Source organism: Apteryx mantelli, chromosome 15, assembly GCF_036417845.1.
Source record: "Apteryx mantelli isolate bAptMan1 chromosome 15, bAptMan1.hap1, whole genome shotgun sequence".
Lineage (NCBI taxonomy): Eukaryota > Metazoa > Chordata > Aves > Apterygiformes > Apterygidae > Apteryx > Apteryx mantelli.
In genome coordinates this window covers 4,619,929-4,645,643 of record NC_089992.1, presented here as the reverse complement: position 1 = coordinate 4,645,643, position 25,715 = coordinate 4,619,929, and the positions used below count along the sequence as shown (strand labels likewise).

General features: G+C 41.4%; 1 protein-coding gene across 1 annotated transcript in view; it reads right to left on the bottom strand.

Moving 5' to 3' along the window:
• The window catches only part of ADAMTS17 (ADAM metallopeptidase with thrombospondin type 1 motif 17), a 201,021-nt gene that overhangs the window by 81,746 nt on the left and 93,560 nt on the right, over positions 1-25,715 (bottom strand). Inside the window, exons 9-12 of the mRNA XM_067305684.1 lie at positions 22,085-22,225; positions 20,640-20,790; positions 6,467-6,568; positions 4,688-4,833 (exon numbers count right to left, since the gene is read on the bottom strand). Coding sequence (XP_067161785.1) covers positions 4,688-4,833; positions 6,467-6,568; positions 20,640-20,790; positions 22,085-22,225 — 540 coding nt within the window. The remainder of the gene's footprint in view (positions 1-4,687; positions 4,834-6,466; positions 6,569-20,639; positions 20,791-22,084; positions 22,226-25,715) is intronic.

The following is a 25,715-nucleotide window of genomic DNA, read 5'->3' as shown; positions in this document are numbered from 1 at the left end:
GACAGACTGATAAATAAGCACACTGGAGATAAGAGGTAATCCAACACGCTATTCACCTGCGGGCATTAACCAGCCTTCTTAGAAGCCTAAATTAGGTTTGGAAGGTGCATTGAGTATGACAGGTAAAGGCTAAGTACTTACTATAGTTGCCACTGTCAGACAGTTTGCCCGTTAATTTGCAGTTGCATCACAAATATCAAAGTTAAGTATTTATATTTTTAATGAGGAACCTAGGAGCACTGTGGTTGTGTTACTCTGACCAGGATCACACCATGCACCCGAGGCAGAGGGAAGCAGACAATCTGGGATGTGTCACCATTCCCTTCCAACTGTTTGCTTTGCTCCCTGCCTCAAACACCCTTAAAAATGGAGACACAGCAAATGCCTCCTCTATGGTTCTGTTTTCAATAGTCCAAAATTAAAATAACACAAAAATACCTGTAACTTGTACCCTGAGTAGCATGTCCAGAAACCAGATCTGTGCAGCAGATAATCTCCATCCATAAAAACCATGCCATTTTATACATTTGTTTTTGAAACATGCAGGAAAGGCCACTAATTCAACATCAGGATTAAGCATCTGCACAATCTATTTATTCTTGGTTATTCCTCCCCAGAGAAGAAGAAAAACAAACTCTCGACAATAGCCTGTATTTTGTTTCTTTGGAAAAAAAACACCCAACACAAAACAAACCACAAACAAAAAACCCAAGCAAGCAAAAGACTCGGCCATTGCTAACTAATTACAATTTCTTTAGATACTTGCTGACACTTTCCTGAATGTGTCATACACCCATCTCTCCAGCTGTAATCAGCAGAGACTGATAAAGTCATGTTCTTACTTTTGGACTTTTGAACAGACGGCCATAAAAAAGCAACTCCAGCCAAACTCCAGTTTTTAACCGCATGGAAGTTTATTTCCAAAGGCTTCTTCTCCCCTCCCTCCCAGAAGAGCAGTAAACATCAGGTTATATCACTCAGCTAATTATAAAGTATGGGCCTGATTGTGTATCATTTACTTGTGTCAGCAGTCTCAGTAACAGTTGCCTGTTCATTTACACGGTGGCTGTAGGACCGGGCCTTTGCTCTGCTAGCTGTGCTGGACTTGATGAGTTCTGTATTTGGTGCAACAGAAGCATTTGATTCTGCAGAGGAGAGTTTTATGCCAAATTTCAGCCTAGATCCAATTTTTACAGTAGCTGCATAAATCCTAGAAAAACAGGGTTCTTTTTAAAATGGAAATGCTAATCTCCAGTGACACTGTAACATCACAGAGGGTCACCAGAGGAAGAGCCTGAACAAACGCCTGCTTGCACTGCTAACACCTCTTCTCTGCCACGGACACGTAAGCAGCAGCAGATGTGCTGAGACTGCTGCAGAAGTCTTCTGGGAGGATCGTGTCTGCTGCTTTAGACTGGATGACACAGATGCTCAGTCCAGGTGACTAGAAACACGATGCAGACTTTCTTCCACATGAACTCTGTACTCACATAAACACATCAAATACATGAATTTTGTTTCAGCACCATCTCTTCGGCCACAACAAAGTAAGAGAGACACAGCGTAAGTGACTGTGTGTGTCTGTGTGTGTGTGTGTGCGCACACAGGAGAAAGCAAAAGCAAAGGCCAAAGTTAGAATACCCAACTAGTCACAGAGGGCTCTTTGGACAGGTGGGTATCACCATGGAACATGAGACACAGCAGGACTACTATTTACTGTGTTTTCATCAGCAGTTGCTTTGGGTTTAATCTTAAAATGTCATTAACATGTGAGGACCTTTCTATGAGTTTGCCAATACAGACTGGAAGCTAGCAGCTCTCTTCATTGGTAATAATGGTCACTGGTAACAATAAAGTCACAGCCAAATCCTTTAGGGGACAGAGACTTCCTGAGCAGCCGCAACTCCCAGTCAGTGGGAGCTGTAGGAACTCGGTGCCTTTTGGCGTGCGCTCCTCTGCTTGGCTGTTCAGCTGCCTGACCTGTCCTCCCTTTCTAATTAAGGAATAAAATGAACCGCCTCCTCCTGATGTAGTGTCTCCCGAAATTAAAGAGCTGGATGCACTCATCTAATCAGCCATAAAACAACAGAGCACCGCAGAGATCTGGAGGATGTTTCTAATCCCAGTAATACAATAAAAATAATATCCCCAATAAGACCTTTCCACCTCAGCATCCATCTATCCAACAGCATCATGCTTTATTGGTAGTACATCACCGCTTTCAATTGGACTAAGTCTAGTCAAACACTAGTAGACTATACAGTGCCTATTCAAGGGGTTCAGGAACAAGCAGATCAACAGGCAAGGCGAAACAGTCAGAGGAACGGGCAGGACACAGTTCTGCCATGCTGATTATGTTCTGCTCTGTTCCTGTTTGGGTAGGGAATGCAAAATTACTGACATTCATTTCTTACTTAACTGACCTCTGACTAGTATTTCAGTATTACAGGCTTTTCAGCATGTTTGTACAGGATACTGAGGGTTTTCGTCATGCAAGATGAAGAAAAACAGTGACAGTCACACTCTCTGGTCTTCTGCAAATGGCTACCTGGCACTCGCTTGTATGCCTTCCCTTCCCTGCTTCTTACCATTTGGGTGGCTTCATCGTTGTGACCCTTCTGCCTCTCCACATGCTGAGACCAAGACTTTGGGCAACATCTCTACCAGATTCTGCAAAAGATCTCACAGCCAAGGGAAAGGCAGGGCCAACAAGGCTTTAACCACCATGCTCTTGGAGCTGATAAGATCTCCAAAATCCCTGCTCCCAAGCCCTGCGTATTATGGGCTCTAGCACTGCCTGGAATTTCCAACAAACAGTATAAATTCAAGCCCGTCTTGACACTCCCCTGAAACAGTGACTGTGAGAGAGTTCCTCGTAGACAACTGCACATTCATCTTCCACCATATTTGTGCCAAGAGAATCCACCCACTAATGGAACAGAAGTTACTAAAGCTCCTTTAAACCACCCCAATCCCTTTACATGACATGAGGGGACTGGAGAAGGGGTGGGGATCTCATTCTGATGTTCTGTTTAAGCCAGTGGTTTTCTCTTCAATACTTCTGTATAATGATAGCCCAAAGCCTAGACAACAACATAAGGCAGCACAACTCAAAATTTGCACGTGCGAACTGGCTAACACACTGCCTTACAACCATTTGGAAGCAATGCATGCAAACACTCACAGAAATTACAGAGAGGAAAAACCAAATCAAACAGTGAAGCAACTGGTTTAAAAACACTGATAGTCCCACAGGCTCAAAAGTCAGCTGGCAGGAGTACAGATTCCAGTAAAGAAAAAAATCCCAAGACCAAATATATATAAAATAAAAGATAAATCCCTTAGCCAGTATTTTTGGACAGTGAATAAACCAGCTGCAGAAGAAATGGGCTGAAGCCAGGAATATGAAGCAAAAGAAGATCACGTGTGTTTCCCCAGCCAGGAATGTATATGAGCTAGAGAATTTTAAAATCAGTGTGCAATCTTGGAAGCAGCATTTCCTGCAATTTAAGGAACAACAATGAATGGACTTAGGTTTGGTCAGCACTGAGGTTAAAAGAGACTTTTTTGTAGCTGACAGCAAAGAAACCAGCTCAGTCCCTTGTTCAGTAAAAAAGAAGCTGGTAAAAATCAAGCCTAGACGTTCCAGACATGCAGTTGCAGCTCAGCCTTATTTAAGGAGAGGAATAAACAAAAATATCCCTTTCGCATGAATACACACAGCCAGCCAGTGTGTGCCCATCCACCTCCCGGGCACTTCTTTAGAGTGACTGTGTTGCTAGCCAGAATCTCAGCTTCTATTAAACAAAGACCTGTGCTTTGTCTGCGAAGAAAACTTTAAATATGAATAAAGTGAGAGAGATGCAGAACTTGGACTGCTGCTGTCAGGATTGTGAGCATCCTCATTCATCTCAGGAGTTACAATGCACGCAAATAGGGGTAGTCGTTTAAATGTTTACAATGGTAACCTGTTCAGTCCTCCTGTAAGAAAAAAGGAGTTCCAGGTGTGCCTCAGATGATCTGACAAATGAAGGACGGCACGTGGGAGATAATATCGCTTACATTTCTTCCTGAATCAGGAAAAAGCCAAGCCTAAGCAGAGAGCACGGGCTTATTTACAGTCACTGCACAGGAGCTGAAAGACACACACTGCAGCGTAAGAATCTATGCATCCTTCTGTGTGTGAATACTTTCCTTTTCTTATGCAGCACAACCCCAAGTAGAGTATTGGAAGGTGCTTTACCAACACAGCTACATATTTTTATGATCGCTGTCAGCCAATCTATTACTTCCCAAGCCCACAGCCAGCACTGCCTGCAAAACTGATGTGTAAGATGTATTGGCTCAGTTTGGTCTGTAGGTCCAGCTCAGCCCCTTCTCATTTACTGCACTGCTGGAGAGGAAATGCAGCATCACTCTTCTGCTGAGCTACATGTCTTTAGTTCTGTTTAATCTATGTTTGAATCATTGCAATGGGCCACTTCCAATGGTAGCCCACCAAGCCACTTCCACAGCACCTGCTTTGCTCCCTAAGTCACTCCGAGATTGTGTTCTGGTCCTTGCTGCTGGGGAACACCATATCTCCCACGTCCTCTGCACTGCTCTGCTGCCTATTTCTTCCCTGTACTCTTGCAGCAAGTTCTAAGTGCTACATGTAAAAAGAAATCAGCAGGATGTGAAGACTTACGGGGGATTGTCGCATTTCCGCTGTCTAAATCGTACTCCTGTGCCACAGGTCCGGCTGCACATGCTCCACTGGCTCCACATGCTCCAGTCTCCGTCAACATGCTCGGGGATGGGAGTTTTACTGACACACTCCCCAGCTCGGCACCACTGAAATGCAATTGTGTTAACACAGGCTGGAAAGCAGCCCTGATCTTGCACACAGTCCTGCCCAGGCAGAGTTAGGAGGATGTCTCAGAGATTACAACAAGCATATGTGTAAGTTTCTGGAGATTTAAGGTTTCTGTGAGATGGAGGTGGGAGGGGGAGAAAAGGAGGAGGTGGAATGTAGAAATTTGAGTGTCGTCTTCAACCAACTCCTGAAGGGAGTTTGGTCATTAAAAAAAAAAAAAGGCACAGAATTGAGTCCCTTGCGCTATAATACAGATAATTATATAAGCACTAAGACTTAAAGCTACACTCTTTGTAGAAACTGAGTCCAAAAAATTATACTCCAAAGCAATATCTTTGTCAGCAGTATTCCCAGCGCACGTAAAATAATTGAGGTATTTTGGCCCTAACTTGGCTAAAGCCCCAAGCAACCTTTGATTCCAATAGGTTGCATTGGCTCCTGACCAAGCAGCAAACTTGGCCCACTCTTCTGCTCTATCCAGGATACAATACAGTAAGCACTGCAAAGCAGTCCCGTAGACAGAAAAACATATATTTAAACCCTTTTTTCTCAATTTCCCTGCCATGCTTTCCGGGACCCAGCATTTTGGGGGGGGGGGGGTTATCTTCCATTTGCAGGCAAAGAAGACATCTCTAACCCCTGGCTTTAGCAACAAGCTTTTTAATTTTACCCCTTCTTACCTCTGCAACCATATAACACACAACAAATATTAGAATCCAAGACTAGTGAGCAGGGGGACTGGCCCTTAACAAACTGATTCAGTTCCTTTGTAGCTTAATGAGTTATGAATCAACTATACCAGGGGAATGAACCATGCGTGATTCTTGGCACAGCCCATTGCAGGGGTTAAACATGTTCACTTTAGTCGACTTCTGTTCGTGCAGGTTAGCTGGGAGGCAGCAGCTGAGCCCCAGCAACTCTCACCCCTACAGCACTGCCATAGAAGTCACTTAAAGGAAGGGTGATGGAAAGTCCATCTGCACCTTAGTCATCTCATACATACAGCTCTCTGTACTCATACACAGGGTACAGCAAATAATACTTTAAAAACAACTGAAACTCAATGAATTTGAGCTCAACACCTTTTAAGCTACTTTTAGTAACTCTATTGTGTCTTTAAGCAGCATCTTGTTCTTCCTCCATCCTACTCCACTCTCAAAATGTCAGCCTAAATCCTCTCCATATTCCCTATCTCAAATACAGCCAGGAACAGCACTGCTGTAGCTTGCACTTAAAAATACCTCAAGCTTGAAACACCACCTGCAGCAATGAACAGAAGTGACTGAGGAGCGAGCTGCTACCTAACGTGACCTATGGGGTGCTCAGTCTGTGCACTTTGCCCAGTGAGGAGCGGGCTTTTCCTGCAGTGTTTGTATTGTGCCTTGACCATAAGACCTTGACTACTGGGGTCTCCAGAGGCTACTGGAATACACGTAACAGAAAAGCAGAAAGACCCAACCCAATCCAGCTGTTAATTGAGCAGTTTCTATAACGGAATCAGTATAAAATATGGGTTTATGATAAATATTGAATATACGAACATGTTGGAAACATTATTCCACAGACAACCCTGGAAAAAACAAACTCGCTGCTGCTGAGCATTTTGATTACCTTGTCTGCGCCACATTCAGTGCCATCCAGAGGGGGGTCCAGCTTTGTTTTACAGGATGTATCGCCTTCCACCAGGCACCAGAGCCCAGCACACATCAAATGCTGCAATCACAAAGCAACGAGGTGCAGTTATTACTTCTGGAGACGTCAGCCATGATTATGGGATACACTGCAAAGCTCAGGCAGTCTCTCTCATGTGAATCCAGAGGCATCTGGTTGGTTTGGGGGTAATTATTTTTAAGGAGAGATTGGCATGAAGTGGTGGGGCTGGGAACATAAAAGAGATTGATGGATGCCATTGTCAGGACCAAAAAAACCCACCCCAAAACAAAGAGAGTGCGTTATTTAAACAAATTTCTTTTCACAGGAATAAATCTGGTCCATTAAAAGAAAGTCATACATGGGAGGACAAGATGGGTGCTTGGGAATCATGCCATATGCTTGGGTGTCTGAGCTGCTTAATTACTTGTGTTTTTCTAAAGATACTCAAGTAACTAAGCACTATAAAACCCAGTCAGCCCTGCTGTACCTGTTTGTAGCTATAATCAGCCAACAATGACCTTTGGGAGCAGAAGGTCTTAAGGAGAACCCCAAAAGAGAAAAGGATTTCATGGTTGTGCCACACAGCAGAGGAGGAGCTTGGGGATAAGCTGTAAAAGTGTGGAGAGGCAGGGGCAAAGCTGGAAAGTTTCGGTGGTGAGAGGCAGCTGCTAGAATCCAATGTGCTAGAGAAAGGGAAAAGTGAAATGTGAGGGCAAGAGCAGCAAGAGGTACTGAGCATCTCACTCCCAACCTTGAAACGCATTCTGGGTACCATTACTCAGCCCGGCTGCTCTGCTCTGCCGATGAACATTACAGAGATATTAATGCTGACCACACTTGTGTGATCTGTCAGATCAATAATGTTTTCAGAATTTGAGAAAAAGAACCAGGAAAAGGGGCCTTTACATCGTTAACATTTTCCACGGCATCCACCGTGCTTTGCATTCCATGGAAGTGGATGATTTCAATAGAACGCTATAGCTCTGAGTACCAAAAAAAGAAAAAGAAGAGTTACATTTCTTTCCACTATTGTTCACGTTTTCCTGTAATGGTAAAAAGATGAGAAGCTTGACTCTAGTGCCAGCTGGTCTTGTCAAGATTTATTGCACCTCATTAAAGAGTTGAGTCAACACGCTTCAACCTTATGGCTCTTTCACAACGTAATGTAAGAGAGTGTGGATGCATGTGTGTTTCGTGTACATGCATGTTGGTATGTCTACATAAAACAGAGTTGTACAGCAGAGGGTGCAGACGAGATAAATCCCAATACCAAGAGCCATGATGTAGAACATACTGAAATAACACGGTTATCACAGCAGTATCTGCATACTGTTTTATTTCCACATTTTTTTCTGGAAAGAGGATTTTGCCCTATTTAAACCAAAAGAACATTTACAAAAACTAGAAGCAGATGGCACAATTCAGTAACATCTGTATCAACCACAACATAAAAAGCCATCACCAAAAAACAACAGCAAATACACCAGGGAAGCCTAAATCAATGAATTTCAAGACCTTTTTCCTCGGCTAAGAGAGCATATGGGAAAATATCAGATTTTTGTCGTTCTGACTGAATGACTGTGACTAATTAGTGGTCTACCCACAGCTCTGAAAGCACTTAGGCACCAGTTAGCCACGAGGACATTGTGCACTGTTTTACAGATAGGTATACTGAGGCCGAAGAATTGACAAGCCAGAGATTTCACAGCAAACTGCGAAATCAATTGTTCTGCACCACAACTCTCACGTTCTCAAAACCCCTTCTTCCCTGCTGAGCACTCAAATCCAAAAGTACATCCATTAACTCGACCTTAAGTGTTACAGAAAGAACACTAATCTAGGCAATAAACCCTTTAAACTGAGAAAGCTATTTTCCCCAAAATGCCAAACAGCACTGAGAGGATGCTTGTTTTCCAAGACGTAAAGCTACAGCACCCTTACACCTGTTTAACTCACTGGGATCTAAAAGTGACGGGCTACTCTTTATATTAAGATTCCACATATGAACAATTAAAAAGGATTTAAAAACAGTTAAGAGGTGTTAAAAGCATGTCACAGACCTAAGTGTCAGGTATCACAGGAGGTTCTAGCCACAGCGCAGAAGGTGCTATATGTAGCTACAGAAGATTAACGGCAGTCTATCGACATGTTAGACTTGCTAAAAGCTAACAGCTTCTTTGCCATTGCTAACAACTTATTAATGACTGATAAACAGAATGTCACTACTGTGAAGCCAAGGTCAGGAATTAACTGTCAATCTGGACTCTCTTCTCACTCGATGCTTGTGGGCAGGGATCTTGCCAAAGCATTATCAGCAATGCCTACTTTCAAACTGCGGTCGGGGGAGATGATATGTAAAATGAAGCTTCTGAGATGAAGGGTGCACACAGCATGCAGTTCAGCTTTACTAGGCTTCAGCCCCTCTCTGCACACATACCCACAAGGTTTTGAAGGAGAATGTTATGAGAAAATTTCCAGCCTCATCTCTTGAATGACTCAGACAGAAATTTTGCCCTGTGTTTCCAGAAGGAAACCCTTTGCTTCTGCCTTCTGTCAGAAAAACAGCCTGGCTGAAGATGTAATGGAATTCACTACAGCCCCAGAGAAGTTGTTCTAGACACATACGAGCACCGTTCTTAAGTATCTGTGCCTTACATGTGGCCAAAATTTGTTAAGCTTCAGCTTAGAGCCCCTGGATCTTAAGCTGTAAGTAAATTACTCAGGGTTAAATTTTCCTCTTTGATGTAAAACTGCGAGGAGGAAGGGGGTTGGTGGAAAAAGAAAGTCATAAAAATCAAGTGGCTTTTTCTACAATTTTGGTGGCCAACCAGAATTCCTCCATAGCCCACAAGAACGTGGAAGGTGACAGCTAACATGCCCAGGTACGAGCCCTGGCCTGGGGGAAGGAACGGGCACAGCTAACCTCAGCCAGGTGCTTCTGTACCAGCACCACCACGGAGCTGAGCCCAACCTGTGGATACTGCTGGTGCACACATTCACAGACATGAGCGTATGCGTCTGTATGAGTGTCTGTATCTGTATATATATATATATATATATATGTATATGTGCGTGCGCATGTGTGTGTGTGTATATATATATATATATAAAAGATATATACAGAGATAAATAAAGAGAAACATCTCTCTAATACCAACCTTTCAGAAATTTCCCATCTTTGAGGTATGGAAAACATAGGACTTTTATAGCATCCTTGTGTTTGATTCCGAATACTAAATGCAAAGCATATTTCAGGAAACAGTTACAGAAAAATCTGGTAACTGTGTTTCAGCTCTGTGTTCTAGTGCCATACCACTACAAAGCTCAAACACTCGTTAGTGAAGACCCTTGTATTTAATACAGCGTTCAGATACCCCAGCAAAGATTAAACCATCAGCTTTGGTACTGTACGTTCCCAAGATGTTTTATCATGTTAATAGCTCATTTCAAAAGAGATCACATATCCTCCTCAGCTACGATATAAACCCAAACAAAAATCCCCATTAAACAGTCCTATAGTTAACCAGCCACAGTGACTTACTTTTTGATAGTTAAATAGCCAGCTTTGCTGGGAAATATCAAAGTGAGAAATGGCAGGACTTGAAAGGAAGTTGCTTGTATATATGAGTGGCAGTTCAGAGCTCAGACTGATATAGAAGAAGGCATCAAAGAGCTGTACTACTGCTAACTGTGAATTCAGCAAGCAGCTTTTACAAGGCAGGTCTCTGCCTGCACAGTCTCCCCTACAGCCGCCACAAAGGGGAAACCATCAGTGCCAGCTGGTGTTTTCCAATGATGGTATTTTTCACTGGAAAAATATTGATTAGCTGAAACTGTTTTGGGGAAAGGTCATCCTTGGATCAACTCCCAGTTGAACTATTTCCCAGAGCAAAAAAAAAAAAAAAAGAAAAAAGTGAGATGGTTGTTGAAATAAAGTATTTCAATAAAGAGTTGAATTTCAGTTTTTAAATTCAAATGCTTGTCCAACTGAAATTATACAATCAGAGAATTAGAAAAAAAAAACAAAATCAAAATGGAATGTCTTTAAGAAGGGGCAAATTTTAGATTCTCAAATACTCCTGCAGAATAGGAAACCTTGCCTGCATAGCTGGTAGAAAGTAGTCCCGAGGGAGGTCACTGTGCGGAAGCTCCCAAGCTGCAGCTATCTGCCAGGCAGGTGAAGGACGCTTCCGATTACAGGTATTATAACGGCACCTATTTGAGAAGGGGGCCGTACTGTGCCAGGTGCTCTCTCTTCCTCAGAGAACGTGTAATCTAAACACACTCCTGGGAGTCTGGAGATAAAGGAGGCTTTCTCCTTCTGCTACAGGTGGGAAGATGAAGGACAGAAAAGGATTAAATGTCCTGCTCAAAGCCAGCTGGGGCACAAGCAGGATCTCTTATTTCCCCATTAAAAAAAAAAAGAAAAAAGCTGCTCCTGCTGCCTATTGCCCACTGGAAAGAGCAACCTCTTCCTTCTGGCAGCAGAATTAAACCACCATGAAACCAATTTTTCTGTCAAAATGATTATGAAGAAGGACTTATAAAGAGTAAACACCCGTAAGGAAAAGGAACAAGAGAACATGTAACACAGAGGCCTGTTTATAAATAGATTGGCTTTCAACGAAGCATCTGATCTCTAATTTTGCCATGGTTTTGGCTTGGCATATAGCTAACTGTGAGATATAACATGCCCATATACAGAATCCTAATTAACACCAATTAAGTACAATACTGTAGTAACACACAACTTCCACACACTTTCCTGCTCAAAACACTGTGTATAATATTCTTGAAGGCTCACAGCATGCCTCCAAGGAGAAATCCTTTACACATCAAGGTGAGCAAACCAATGCCCACATTTTCTATCTTGTTGCCTTTGATTTTGGGTGCATAAACAACTGACATCCTACAACAGATCACAGAGGAGGTGAGCACTGCTACTTGCCCATGCTGTTAGGTGGAGCTTATTGCTGTTGAAAAACAGATGAAAAGTGCTCAAAAGTAGCACTAAAAAAATCCTATGAAATTGGAAGGCACTTCTGAAAAGGCCCCATGCGCTGCCCCGGACAAGGTAACTGTGAAGCTGGGATACACGTGTCAGTGGCCAGCTGCTGATCTTTCTGTAGAATTGATAATCCATGAAACAAGTGGTAGGTTCAAAAGTGGAAGCATCTGTCCAAATGACAGATCATCTTCAAATGAAAGAATCACAAGGACTATCCCGGAATATTCAGGCGATGACCAATATCCACTGATTTCTATTTTATCAAACCTGGGCAACCATCCAAAGAACTCAAAATATGTAGTTTGATTTATTAATGACAAAAAAGAATGAATCTCTTGACTGTTGGACAAAATGCATCTCAGCCCATATTATAAAAAAACAACCATGCACCTAGAAAATGTTTCTTAAAAAACACTTCCCTGTTTTCACTACCTGATGATTACTTGTTTCCTCAGAACATACAGAAAAACATGTGCACATTATGTTTTTTAGATGGGCAGCACCAATAACCTGCCTGCTTGGAGTCAATAAACAGATTTAGAGCTGACTCCCCTTTGTATTCATTTTTACATCAATGTAGCTCCATTAATTCAATAAAAGGACTCTCGATCGATGCTTGTGTGAGTGGAAAGCCAGCAACCTCAGACAGAGTGGAATAAAATCAAAAAGAATATTTTAACTCTTGACGAAATGGTACTTAAGAGTTAAAGAGCTCTGACAAAATGGTCCTTGAGAGTTAACTGCTTTCCGGTGCTACTGTTCTCCTTGTAGAAAAGTAGAAAAATTCAACATAGTCATTTCCAAGATTTGTTAATGTTCTGTATTAAACAAAACAAACTGACCCCAGCAAACATATGAAGGATGTCACGCTGGTTTTGGTACTCTGAGCTAGATGGCTTGTTGTGCATTACTCCAACTACCAACATGTGAGTCCCCCATGAAACGTATCTGGCTCCTTATACATACTGTGTGATACCAAGAGCTGTTCTGATCTACAACTAAAGCTGAAGACTGTTTCCCCTTGAAATTTTAGATGAAGACAAAATATCCATCAGCTTCCAAAACAGTAACTATCATGACATACCACACTCGCCGCAGAGAGGTTTGGATGTCAATGTTCTGAATGAAGCTGACTGGTTATAATCTTCACTCAAACAGCTTTTTAACAATAAATGAAAGCACAAGGATAAGAAAAGCCCAAAGCTCTCGCATTTTGACAACATTAGCAAAGCAGTTTCAAGAGCTGCTCAAAACACACTTATAGCCCTGACCCCTCTGAAGCGGATGCGGCAGGGATCTCATGCCAAGTAGGCCATCATCTCTCATACTAAAATTCTGCTTCTAGGGCTCTATGAAGGGCTCTGCAGGATGGATGGCAGGAGACTAAGAAATGTAAAAACTCTTCTGTTGAGAGGGGCTTGTCCTACTGCATGCTCTTCATGCCTTCCTGTGAGGAAGCTAAGCTGGAGTTAATTGCACTTACACTGGCAGTGTGCAGTTCAGTATCTGGAAATTGTTCCTGTCTAGGGGGAGATACAAGAAACTAGTATTTTCAGAAGCAAAGAATGGTTTGGGATGCCTTACTGGAAAGACTTCAAGGAGGCTAACCTTGCAGAGCTGGTAGAAGCTCAGGACTTCTGGGAAATCATGCAGCTTTCCTGACACTCGGACTGGATGTTCAAAAATGGACACATTCAAAATCCTTACTGCATTAGAAAATTTAGGGCATCATTCCTCCTTCCTGCTCCTGCAACACCTGGACATCACCAAAGTAACGATGGCCAGAGCACAGCACAGAAACACAAATACGAAGGGCTAGTAATGAAGCGCGTCACAAGGACTACGATAAACAAGAACGGATCTTGCCAGACCAAGCAGTGGAGGACTGCCATGCTGCCAGAAAAGGCACAGATAAGCAGAAACACTTCTTTTTTACTGGACATTGAGAAGCAAACAAAGAACAAGAAAAACACTGTCTCTAGTTTTACCAAGTTCTGGTGCGACTGAGGGAAACTAAAAGCCTTCTCCACTACCTAAACTACTTTTTTGCAAAGCACCAGTTCAATTTCATTTTTTCATATGCCAGGTATTAATGTAAAAGTCAAAATGTGGAAAGAGAGTTTTAAGGAGACTGTAAACTGATTTTATAGCAATAAAGTCTATGTTCAAGACTAATCTCTCCAGTGCCTTCAGGGCATTCATGAAAGTAGTTCTTGTGGGTCTACGATTCATAAACACATAGAAATTGAAGTAGAAGTAAGCTTTATCCACTTTCCTACCAACACTGAATTCTTGCTCACTGTATGTGCTCTTGACTTTGCTGTGTCTAATTCTCAGCATCTTAAATGTGAGAATACAACAGTACATACTATATCTCATCTAAAGAAATCATGGAAGTATTTTTACAAGGTCAAACCTGGGAGAAGTAGACACCTCATACAAGGCATTGGAACAGCCACTCCTTTGAATTAAATGTTAGAAAATTTCTGAGCTGACTTATTATCAATTTGTATCCCAATATGCCTTGAAAGAGCTGTAGTTAACCGACTATGTCCCAACGAGAGAGGTTGTACTGGCAGGGTATTGTGCCTGTCATGGGTTAAGCGCTATTTCCAGCGTTCATACTACACGTACCCCATGACGAAAAGGGTTATGAGTTTACAGTGTTATGTCATCATCTTTCCAGCCCTGAAGGTTGGGTCAGCAAAGGCAGCGTCGGGGTGTTTTCTAGCTCAGGAGAAGAAATCTGCCCACGGTGAAGGCAGGCAAAGAGCTGCTGGCGAGTTCCACGATCAACCTCATTGCTCGCATTTAATACTGCATTTGGAACTTACAGCCTAAAATTCTGACCTTGCACCTTGCAACATCCATCTCCTATTGACTCCAATGAAAAATAACGTTCCCTCAGGAACTCCCAGTTAACTCCTCAGGCCCTAACACCTGATTTCAATGTAAGAAAAGTATTGATTTTTTTTTTAAACAACAGGCAGTGTTGTCTATTAGAAATATCAAAAACTGGGAAATTAAAAGAATGAAATCACAGATCATATTCCTTGGACATGGGAAATGAGAAGAAAGGGATAGTAAAAATAAATATAGATACATACACACAGCATTCAGATGTGCTTGTGAAGATTATGGGAGTTTTCTCTTGAAGTGTTTTACAGATGGGAAGTTCCCAGAAGGCTGATGGGAGAGGTCTGAATGCTCTTCAAGCTTGTTATACACTATTTTCAGGCTGCTACTCAATCGTATTTTGGCTAATTTTGTTAAGTTCAAACTTCAGCTGTAGATGCCACATCACAAGACTACACTAATTCTTTCTCCCTCCCCTTGTGTCCTAATAAGAAAACGTAGGATTTCCAAACTCAAGTACTTGATTCTTAAAAGGCACTCTGTATTATTTTTAAGAGTTTATTATTTTTATACTCTTAAATTTCCACATTGTATTTTCATAATTTTATTTTGGTTCTCCGCTCTCTTTTTATTTTTCTTTAAACCACTGCACCAGAATGTGTTTTGACCAACTTCCAAACTGAAACACGTACAAAAATTTCTGAAGCATTCCAATAATTGTAAACTGGGCTGTGCTGCCCAGGCAGGAACTCTGCTTCTCTCTCTCTTGCTTTCTCCCTCTCTTAAATAAAAACTACTTCCACTGAAAATAAAGAGGAAAAAGGTCTTTCTTGCAACATACAGAAACAGTGAAATAGGACACTTTAGTTTCATATGAAACAGGCAAAGTGAAAATAGTCCAAATATTAACAATCTACATTAGCAAAACTATAAAATATAGTATGACAATTAAGTAAATTGTTACCTTTATTTCTAAAAAAGAAAATCCTCTAATTTTATTTTAGAATTGCCAGGCTTCTAGCCTGCAAGTCTCAACAAAATCAAACCCATTTCCAGATGTATTATTATTATTATATTTACAAAGAAGCTAAAGTGTGCATGTGTTTTATGGAAAATTATGTAGACAAAGTCCCTCGTTATACAGAAAATGACAATGAGACCTCTTATTTTCAGGATAAATCAGTTCACAATCTAAGCACCATGTTCTTGAAAATATTCTCTGCATTACTTAATAATAGGGCTTACTATCATTGTCTCAATCTTGCAGATGACTCTGCAAAGAAAAACCCATTGCAACCAGACAGAGGCTCATTCATTCCCATGCACCGAGTCCAAGAGTCCACTCCATCAGCCTCTTTGCAAGTTTAAGACCACAGAGAGACCCACAACTGCTTAATATTATTCTTCACTATATCGTGAACTATGAAAACTGAAGAAACACGTAAAATTCACTTGATCATTAAAACTTTTGCTCTTCCTTTGCTTTTTTTCAATTCCTTTCCTTTTCCATTTCAGCCCAGAAGTCTAGTCAGTCTCTTTTGGCTTACACTCAGCTTTGCCCTCCCGTTCTGTGCTACTGCTTTGTGGCTTGTGGATACTAGGGGAGATGTATATTTGTTTAAAGACAACTTCTATTAAAGAAAAAAATGGTGGAGCCAATTCTAGTTGTCTTAAATTTTCTAAAAGCACAGTGTCATTTCAAAACCCACATTCTCAGTTACATCTGAGTTGACAGTGTCCCTTTTTCAGCACAAAATCTCTTTGTAACAATACTAATTTCTTTCCACATGCCATTTTAGCCTGAGCACAGTTTTGACTCAAAACAATAGTGAAAGATAATGGTTATGTAAAAACCCGCAAAAATGCGTTAATAATAAATAAGCCAAAAGGCATATAAAACAAAAAGCCAAACACTGGATACAAGAGATAGAAATCACATTTTTTCCATAAAATATAATTTCAGTGCAAAAGCCTCTGTTAGCAGGCATGCCAGTCTGAAAAATAAAGCCAGTGTTCCGATTAAACACACAGCACATTTTCACATGAGGTTGTGAACAACGCATTTTTATGCGTTTCTGATGCAGACACATCATCTCTGCTCTGTGAGAGATTCAGGCATAAGCAGTTTGTGCTCTTCCTTCCATGGACAGCTCTGCTAAATAAAGGGGACAGCAAAGAGTTAAAGGCTCCTCTCCGCAGAGGCCTTCCTCACTTGAGTGGTATAGAGGCTTTTTGCTTCCTCTTGCGTAGGGGTGAAATGAATTCACAATACTTGATTCATAGTGCAGTGTGGATCTAAAGAACAGAGGTCAGACAGGTTGAATTTCCAGTAATTTGCACAATCTAGCATGTTGGGACTCACAAGGATGTTTAACAACCAGAGTCCCAAAAGGCCTTTGTGTCTGGGGGACACTGATAATGCCCTGGGTAGACAAGGCTATGCGGTTTCAAAGGTACGTTTCTATTCAGCTTCTCCTGCAAATCACATGGTGATTTCACCCAGAACTTTAGAATGACACAGTCACCTATTTAGTTTCTGTTAAAAGCAACTTCCTTCAAAAGGAAGCCTCCCTCAAAACAAGCACCACTGTGCTAAGCCTTAGCTGGGCCAAAAATTCTCCTGTTGCTGAGTGGCACCTTGCTACGCAAGGCGACCCCAGGGCCATGACTGCACAGCCTCCCACCCGAAAACAGGCAGCATGTCTGGTACGGTAGAAGTGCACTTGTGCGTCCTGCTAGATGGTCATTCTCATTGATCAGAGAATGCAACATTTGCAATGGGAGAGATTAACGAAAAGCACCATGTGAAAATACTTCTAAGCCATTTGCAAATTACAGGAGAAAACTATGCGACTCAGATGTGAAGGGGGAACTACTGAACGGTCTCAAGATACTCATTACTGCCTGTGAAATCATCTCACTTGAAAACTATCCAACTTCTATTGCCTTGTTTTATTCCTTGGATCAAAACTAGTCACATGAATTCTTCCACAGAGCCATGCAAACGTTTATTTTCTTGATAGTGAGCAAGGACTCACCCATCTAATATTCAGTTATATTTAATCTAAACCCTGCCCCCGGATGTATCTTAAACCAACAAAACTACAAGCAGAGCATGAACCAGAATGCACTTGTATTCTCGCAAGCGGTTGTAGATAATCTTGCCATTTATTATTTGCACAATATCATAATATAACTTGGTGCTTTTCAAATAAATAGAAGTTGATTGTTCTCTGCCTGACAAGCTTCCAGCCTAAAAGCCTGGTTCTACAGCTCTTCGAAGAGGTGACACACACTGGTAAACCTTACTTAACAGACAGGTTACAGAACCTGATCCTAAATTATACATCTCAGAGGTCACAGATTAGAGCAACAATAGGCTACGGTTAAGCTGATTATCATACACATAGCCTGTTAATTATTTCTGGTTTGTTTAATTTTAGTGTATTAAACTGCAGAGGCAGTATCTAAACAAATTGAAAAGAAATTTGCAAGAGGTATTTGCAAAGCTGAGCAAACCTCATAGTTTTTCACTTCCATGTCATGAATTTGGACTGGGAGAGCACCTTGGCCATCATAATTCTGAAGGTTGCTATTTTATACTACCGACTCTGAGTTTTCATTAAAAACAAACACAGAAGAAGAATTTGCAATATTCAATCTGAAGTATCCAGATAAAATGGAATATTCATGGCTTAACTATCTAGTAAGAGAAGTACTGCCATTTAGGACCAGAGTGTCTGAAGCCTCCCTCAAAGGGATTACATTCCTGTAAAAACTGGGGCCTTGACGCCTTTAAGGGAAAATCTTACTGCACTGGAAGTTTCTGCAGCTTCTTAAAGAAGGCGAGATTTTGGATTCATCTAATCTCTGAAACTTGCTCCACAATCAGATTGCATGCCATTTTTTAATACAGGCCCTCTAGTTTGCCTGATATAATTATGGAGCTCAGCTATCTTCAGTGAAATGTTGCAACGTAGCTCTTTTATTAAATAAGAAAGTAGACAGAAGACACATGTAATCATAAAAAGATTGAGCAGGCTAATTTCCTGAAGTTTATTTCCTTTTGTAACAAATATTTACTGTCAAATGTTTATTACTTTTACATTTGGATTTTTTAATACTTTATTGAATTAAAAATACCACATTACCATTGGCTAAAAGAGGAGACAGCTCTATTTGCCAATAATTTCTACAGCTAATGCCAATGACTAGTGCCAATTTTTTTTTTTGGTTCATATTTTTGTAGACAGCTTTGAGACTTACAATACAAGCATTCTGCAGATGAGGCATGAGAAATACAAAGGTGAAAAGAACAAAAACTTCAAAGGTTTAAAAATCAAAGCTTATCATTTCCTATAAAGAATTTAATTTCATTGCCTTCAATCTCCAGTTCAGAGTAGCATAACTGGATGCAGATATTAACCTAAATTAATGGTATGTGACATTATTGATACACAGATTGCACAGTGTGACTATTAACTCTTAAGCACAACTGTAATAGAAAAATACTTCTAAATAAGTGCTTGCAACTTGCTTTTCATCTGCTGAAGTCTACAAGACTTTTCATTAGAAAGGATTCTAAAGTCCTTCCCAACTCTCTTTTCTTTCGGGAAACACTGAGGGAGTGATGGAGGGAAAGAACACAGTTTTCCTTGTACTCTAAAGATGCCAAATAAGAAGACTGCTGAAAAATTCTGGGAGACACAAACACCTGCTATCTGTGTCTAACAGAAAAGAACAGTGCCGGCTGCTTTGGTATCCTGGCAAGCAACTTCTCCCTGAAGCAATTCCAGACTGTACTACCGGACATGCTATTTCTGCATGAGAAATGCTGACCACCTACCAGTGAGCTGACATTCTCATTAGGCACTGGACTATCCAGGAATGGAATGTTTTTTATTCCAACAAGAAAACAGCAAATATCTATTCCAGTGCTGGGTAAGCAGGGTGACACCCACACAGACGAAAGAACCCGAACCTTCCTGGGTAGACGCTGGGTTTTCTTTACAGACATATATTCTAACACTTGGCTTCCAGTACAGTAGTCCTGGTGGCCTGCATTTTCCTCATGGATCTGGAAAATACAACCTACCCAGATTCTTTTCTTATTGTTTTCATGTTTTATATTGTTAGCTTCCAAATCCAAAATAAATAAAACAGCAAATGTGAAACTAAGAGCATGTTCCCAGGACCTGCATGTGTTCAATGGTTTTAGTCATTTGGCACTTAGCAACCTCAGTTATCACTGATTATTATTTTCTTTGTTATAATTGATTTAAGATCCCAAGATTCTTCAGAATGGGACTAAGGGACAAATTACAAAATAGAAATGGTTAGTTAATGACAGCCAGAAACCTGACTACTCTATGCCTGGTCTATCTAGGACAGAATACCACCAGCTGGTGCTGGTGATAGGACACAGTGCTTCATGTCTTTCTTCTGGACAACTCCCAGTGCACAGTGCAAGTGAGCCTTTCTCCAAACCCTATTTAAAGCATGATGCAGACAAGTTCTGGTCAGAATACAACAATATCTAATTGTGTGTAAGACTTTAGGAAGAGTTTAGGTGCCTAAATTCCAGAGGACAAGTCAGAGAGCCTAGTCTCAAAAGTTATCTAGTTCTAGAGACACCAAAAATCAGTGTTTCCATTTTGCCAACCAAGTACGTGGTATGAGCCATTTGCACCCAATGCCTGACTAAGCATCATGTTACTCAGAAGACACACAGGAAGGGGCTCAATTCTGCACAAATCTCCAAGTGGCCCAATCAAGCAAACAGTCACGAATATTTCCTTGGCAAAGAGTTCAAGTCAGCTCCTAACAACCGTGTAACGTCCTGGAGGTGCTGTCTGCTGAAAAGTCCAGACAGTCATCTAAACTGAGCCTGTGGAAGTAAGCAGGCACTCTTGTGAGAAGAGACTTTCATCTCAGCTGAACTACCAGGAACACTATCTTTACCGAGTACTTTGTCACAACAGTGTCAAAAGGGAACTGTGCCTGAATTAAAACTGAGTGCAAACAGAAAATGTTCTTCCAGTAGATTAACAGGACCAATGTGGGGCAGGAGAGGGACTGCAGAAATATGTGCTGTTGACATGAAGGTCAGTGGGAGTGACTTATCAAATTCACAGCAGCAGTACTAAACATGTAGAAAATCCCATTAACTAGTTCTGAGGAAGGTACAGATTCCTTCTATTCCTGAACACTTGACAACTTTAATTTCACTTCCTACCTCATTTCCAGGTGCCCCCCATGAGCTCTTACCTCCATATTCTTACAGAATGTAGCATTGGTCCCAAAGAGGATCTGGCACTGTTCATCTGCACTGTAGTGCATTCCCGGCAGCTTGTGAGGGAGCCGCACCGCGTACTGGCTTCGGGGGTCTGTTACCAGCAAGCAGGTGCTGACCTTGGACCTGCAGAGTGCAAGAATTAGATGCGCCTTTAAGCGAAATCACCTTTGAACTGGAGCGTTAGATCACTGCTGTAGAGAAGCCGACACTGTGTAAAACAGCAGTGACTTTCACAGTATCTTTCTGCAACCCTTCTGAATTGTTGAAAACTATGGATAGAAAGGTCCTTGGGAACTCACACACACACACACACACACCCCTGGCTCCAAGGCAGAATCGACTATACTCACATCACTCTGGGTAAATATTTGTGTAACCTAATCTTAAAAATCTGATGGAGACTCTATTCTGCCCCCAAGCAATCTATCCCAATTTTTTCACTAGCCTTACAATAGCTAGAAAGTCTTCCCTCATGTCTCATCTCAATCCTCCTGGCTAAATTTTAAGCCCTTAGCTTCTTTTCTTATCCATTATAGACACAGAGGAAAGATTTTCCTTTTGTCTTTACAACAACCTTTTACAAACTGGAACATTGCTATGACATTTCCCCTCTGTCACACTGGCATCAGACTGAGTTCAGATGCAACTTCTTTTTCAGCATTGTGCCTGTAATGTAACAATAATTCCCCATTTTCTTCCACTGTTTCCCTTCCATCCTTCCCCACCTCTAATTTCCACTGGTGGGAATTGTGAACCCATGCTGAACCCATTTCCAGCAACAGAAGCACTGGCCACTGTGCCAGACGCTTTGCCAGAGTTATTCTGCAGATCTAAGACCACAAATACAGAATTCAGACAATTCTAGTACTTGCTAAAGTATCTGAGCATTAATAATCAGTGGGACAGAAATCCTTCCTGAACTGTTGAAGGGGATGAACTGAAATATGGATGCAGTGGGAAAGAAGTTTATAGTGAATTGTTTAAGACCAGCACTCTCTGAGGAGTGAGGAAACACATCAGAATTAACTCTCTGCGAAGTAAAGTTTCCATAAAATAAAAAGCATTGCCATAGCACAGCACAAAGTTGGCATCGTCTTACAATGGAGAGGATTTTTAAGGGCTCCTACACACAGACTTCTGTCATTGCAAACACGGAGGATATTTGTTTGTAAAACGAAGGTGAACTGGGATTGCTTTTAAGAAAGTATCAGTATCTTGACAACTGCATGTAATTCTGCTGCCTCTCTGCAAACCTCAATTTCAAAGGGGCTACTGTAAAGGAGACAAATTCAGTCTTGCACACCCTAACGACACATGCGCATACTTTTTTTTTTTAGCCAAATTACTTAGACTTTCACTTTCAAATAGCACCTTAGACTCTTGCCTGGGGGGTTTTGGTACTCAGCACAATCCTTACTTTAGGAAGTTTTCAAGGTCATCTCGGCTGCATGAAGACCAGGAAAGGTCACTGGGGTTCCTGCCCTTCACCCATTCTCCAGACATAATGTGAGACCTCCCTGCGCAGGATAGATGATCATCATCATGGCTCATTCCCATGCTGTTTGATTAAAACAAAACAAGACAAAAACAATCACGTCATCATGTGGGTTTCTCTTTTCCTATTGCACTTAGTAATGACACTCACATCTCAGCAACTAACGAAGTAGAGAACAGGCTGCACAAACAATACAGAATCATTCACCTACTGCTCTAGGCACCTGTTCCATGAACAAATCACACTTTCCTTGAACTTTTCCATTGTCTTAATTGCACAAGGGTTTTAGTGTTTGTTTTACTTTTAGATATATATTCCCTCTCTGCACTGGTAGCTACCTTTCTGCTTCAAGGAGCTGAGAAAAATATCAGCACAGACTTTGTGAAGTGGTGTGAGAAAAGACACAGTACTACTCCTTTTACCAGAACAGAAGAGCTCGTAAGTACATCTGACAGAAATGTGAATGGAAATTCAATATAAAAATACAAAAATTTCTATGAAGTACACAAAACTTCTGTGCTTCATATGGACTTTTCCTACCAGGAAATGTAACCAACGGAGGGTTCATGAAAAGTGTACCTGCAGAAGCAATGCAGCGCAGCTGAAGGATATGTGCTAGAATATCAAAGGTAGTACTTATGGTAAATTTTGAATTGGTTTCCCAGATCTAGTGGAAATGGTCCACTATAACCATATTAAGAATGGTGAACAAATTAATACTAGACATGGGCCTGTTTTGCTGTTGTGTCAGTATAAATTTGGAATAATTTCACTGATATGAAAAGGATTTCTCCACATCTTTTGTATTGCACAATCTTGGATCTAACTTTGAAGCTGGCCCTTCTTCGAGCAGGGCGTTTGGATCAAGTGACCTCCAATGGCCCTTCCAACCTAAATTATGCTGTGAGTCCATAACAGCAATGCTCACCTAGGAGGCTGAGGCAGAATCAAGCCCCCATTTTTGCAAGCACTGAACAAACAAGTGCCCAGGCTGCCCCGTGCCAGGGTCAGCAAGAAGAGAATGTGACCGGCTCAGCTAAACAAGCCATCTAAACAAACAGCACCAATTGTGTCGTATAAATACAGACTGAGGAATTCAAACACATTCAGTGAGGATATCAAAAAGGATTCAAAAGTAGAAAAATATTACTTTAACCTCCATCCACCCTCCCACTCATGACTCTTCTGTCATTTGTGGAGTTTCTACTGTTGGGCTGCTACTACAAATCGCTCTTAAAAGGAGCCTCTTTCTCTCTGTGGACGCTACAGCGAGGTGAGACTTCCCTGCTGAAGGTAAGCCTTTTTGCACAGCCCCCGCGGTGACAAGGAAGGGATAAATGATGTGCCCAAATTCACCTGCTTCATCAGTGAGAGAAACAGGAAGAGATGTCTGGTCTCCTGCCTGGCAGTGCTGCGCTCAGCCCTTCGGGCCACGCTGCCCAGCAGCACAAGGGAGCGACGGAGTTTCCATCCTACTGATCATTAAAACCATTTTCAAATTGTACGGAATAATAACATTTTGAAAGGTTAACATCCTTCCTTCGATTCCAGCATGAAATGGAAAACGGCTTTCAAACAAAAGGTGCCTCATGCAGCCAGTGTCACTTTCTAGCAAAATAACTGCTGTCACCACTGGGTTGAAGACTGCTACAAAACCTAACATCTTGGATTAACAGCAACTCACTAAGTCTCCAGCTGGCTGGATTGAGCAAGCCAAGAGCAGTCCCTTTAAATACAGTGTTGGACTGTTTAATACACACAATTTCTCTACAAATCCGAGGCTCCTGTATGCTTTCTAACTAAACTCCTGGCTTTGCTTCTCTCCAGTTTTGGGCCTCAGCTGTTCAAAGCCGAAACACAACATACATTTCTAGTTGTGATGAACCAAAACCCGCTTCAGCAGCTTGATAATTATGGCTTAGATTAAACCACCATTTATGCCATTTTTAGCTTAAAGTGAAGATTAAATGGTGGAGTCTATTATTTTAGGTTTATCTCCAGGGATATTATTATTTCTAGTGAAATTACATTTAACCTAAGTTTTAGACACAGAAATTCATAGTTATTCTTGTTTTTAAACCTTTGCGGGTTTTGAAGGCAGGAGAAACATTAACACAAAGCATATTTTGTTTGATGCATGCAGGAATAATTTAACAGTCTATTAGTAACTCTGACTTCAAAACAGAAAAGAGTGAAACTCCTGATCCACTGAAGTGAATGGGAGTTTTGCCATTAACTTCAATGGAACCTGGATTTCACTCCAAATATTTTACCTATGTTGCTTCTACACACAGAGAAAACTCTTCACTTGCTATGAGGAAAGTTCCAGCAGTATTCCTCCAATGCAAATAATCCCATCTAAGGTTCATATTCCTAAAAGTCAGGAAAGGAAGAGCTAAGCACTGCGTAACAAGGCAGGAAAAGCTTGCTGGAAATCTCCCCGAGGAACACTTGCTTGTCAGAAAATGCCAGTCTAGAAGGCTTGGGGGAATGTAGCAATCGCGTTAAGTTTTCTAACAGAATCAGGCAGGTTTCCAACCTGCTGCCTTGCAACAGCCACAGCGCTCAGACCCGAGAAGCCCCTTTGAGTCATGGCTCAAGCTTGGGTCCTTCAGGTTTCTAGTAGGTCTGGGCTCTTGTGGCACGGCACTAGACAGCGCAGGCTCAGCTGCTGACCGCTTCCTAAACGGCCTCCCAGTCGGCATCGCAGGAACCTCAGCCATCCCACCTGAAAAAGGTGAAAACAAAACATCTTCCTGACTTTCCAAAGTGCTTTTGGCTCCCTGATTTTGTTTTCCACAAAACACTAGTGTTTCCCGTAGAGTTCCTTAAATAAAAAATGCCTTAGCTTTCTGATTAACTTTATTAATTTATTCTTTGTTAAACTTCTTGAAAGTGGGATTTTTTTGTTGGCAAAAAACAAGGCCAACAGTTACCAATTAGTATGTTCCTGTCCTTAGTTTTATTTTAAACCCGACCTCATGCAAGACGTCCTTCTGGGAGAATTGCTGAGGCTCAAATTCATTACTCTTAGCTTTGATTCTATACAGGTGTTTGAGACAGAACACAATCTCTATAGAGACTGAGTTAAAACCCACATCTCAAGTTAGGTACTTATTTACAGGTTATTTACTTATTTCTGATATTCTTTCAATTTTTACATGTGTAGAAATATACAACTTTCTGAATAATTCCTGATCTTTGAACAGAAATCCTTTAAAAAGTCATAAGCGTGGAGGAATTGGGCCTGAGCTATTTGCATGAAGTAGTAAAGGAGCTCTACTGAAGCCAAAAGAGCTATACCAATTTATATTAGCTTGGGATCTGGCCTCAAGGTACACAGGCAACCTCCACCGGCCTTTCAGTGATGAGTTTCTAGTAGAATGAAGTCGGCAACACCTTTGGAGCCTGCTTTAATTGGCAGTGCAGAACTTTTCCCAGCATCTACTTTACCTTACAATGACTCACTTGAGGAAAGGATTAAATGACCTGCACGACTAAGGCATACCCAAGCATGCTAATGCATTCTTTTCTGAAGTTCAAGGGTCCCCAG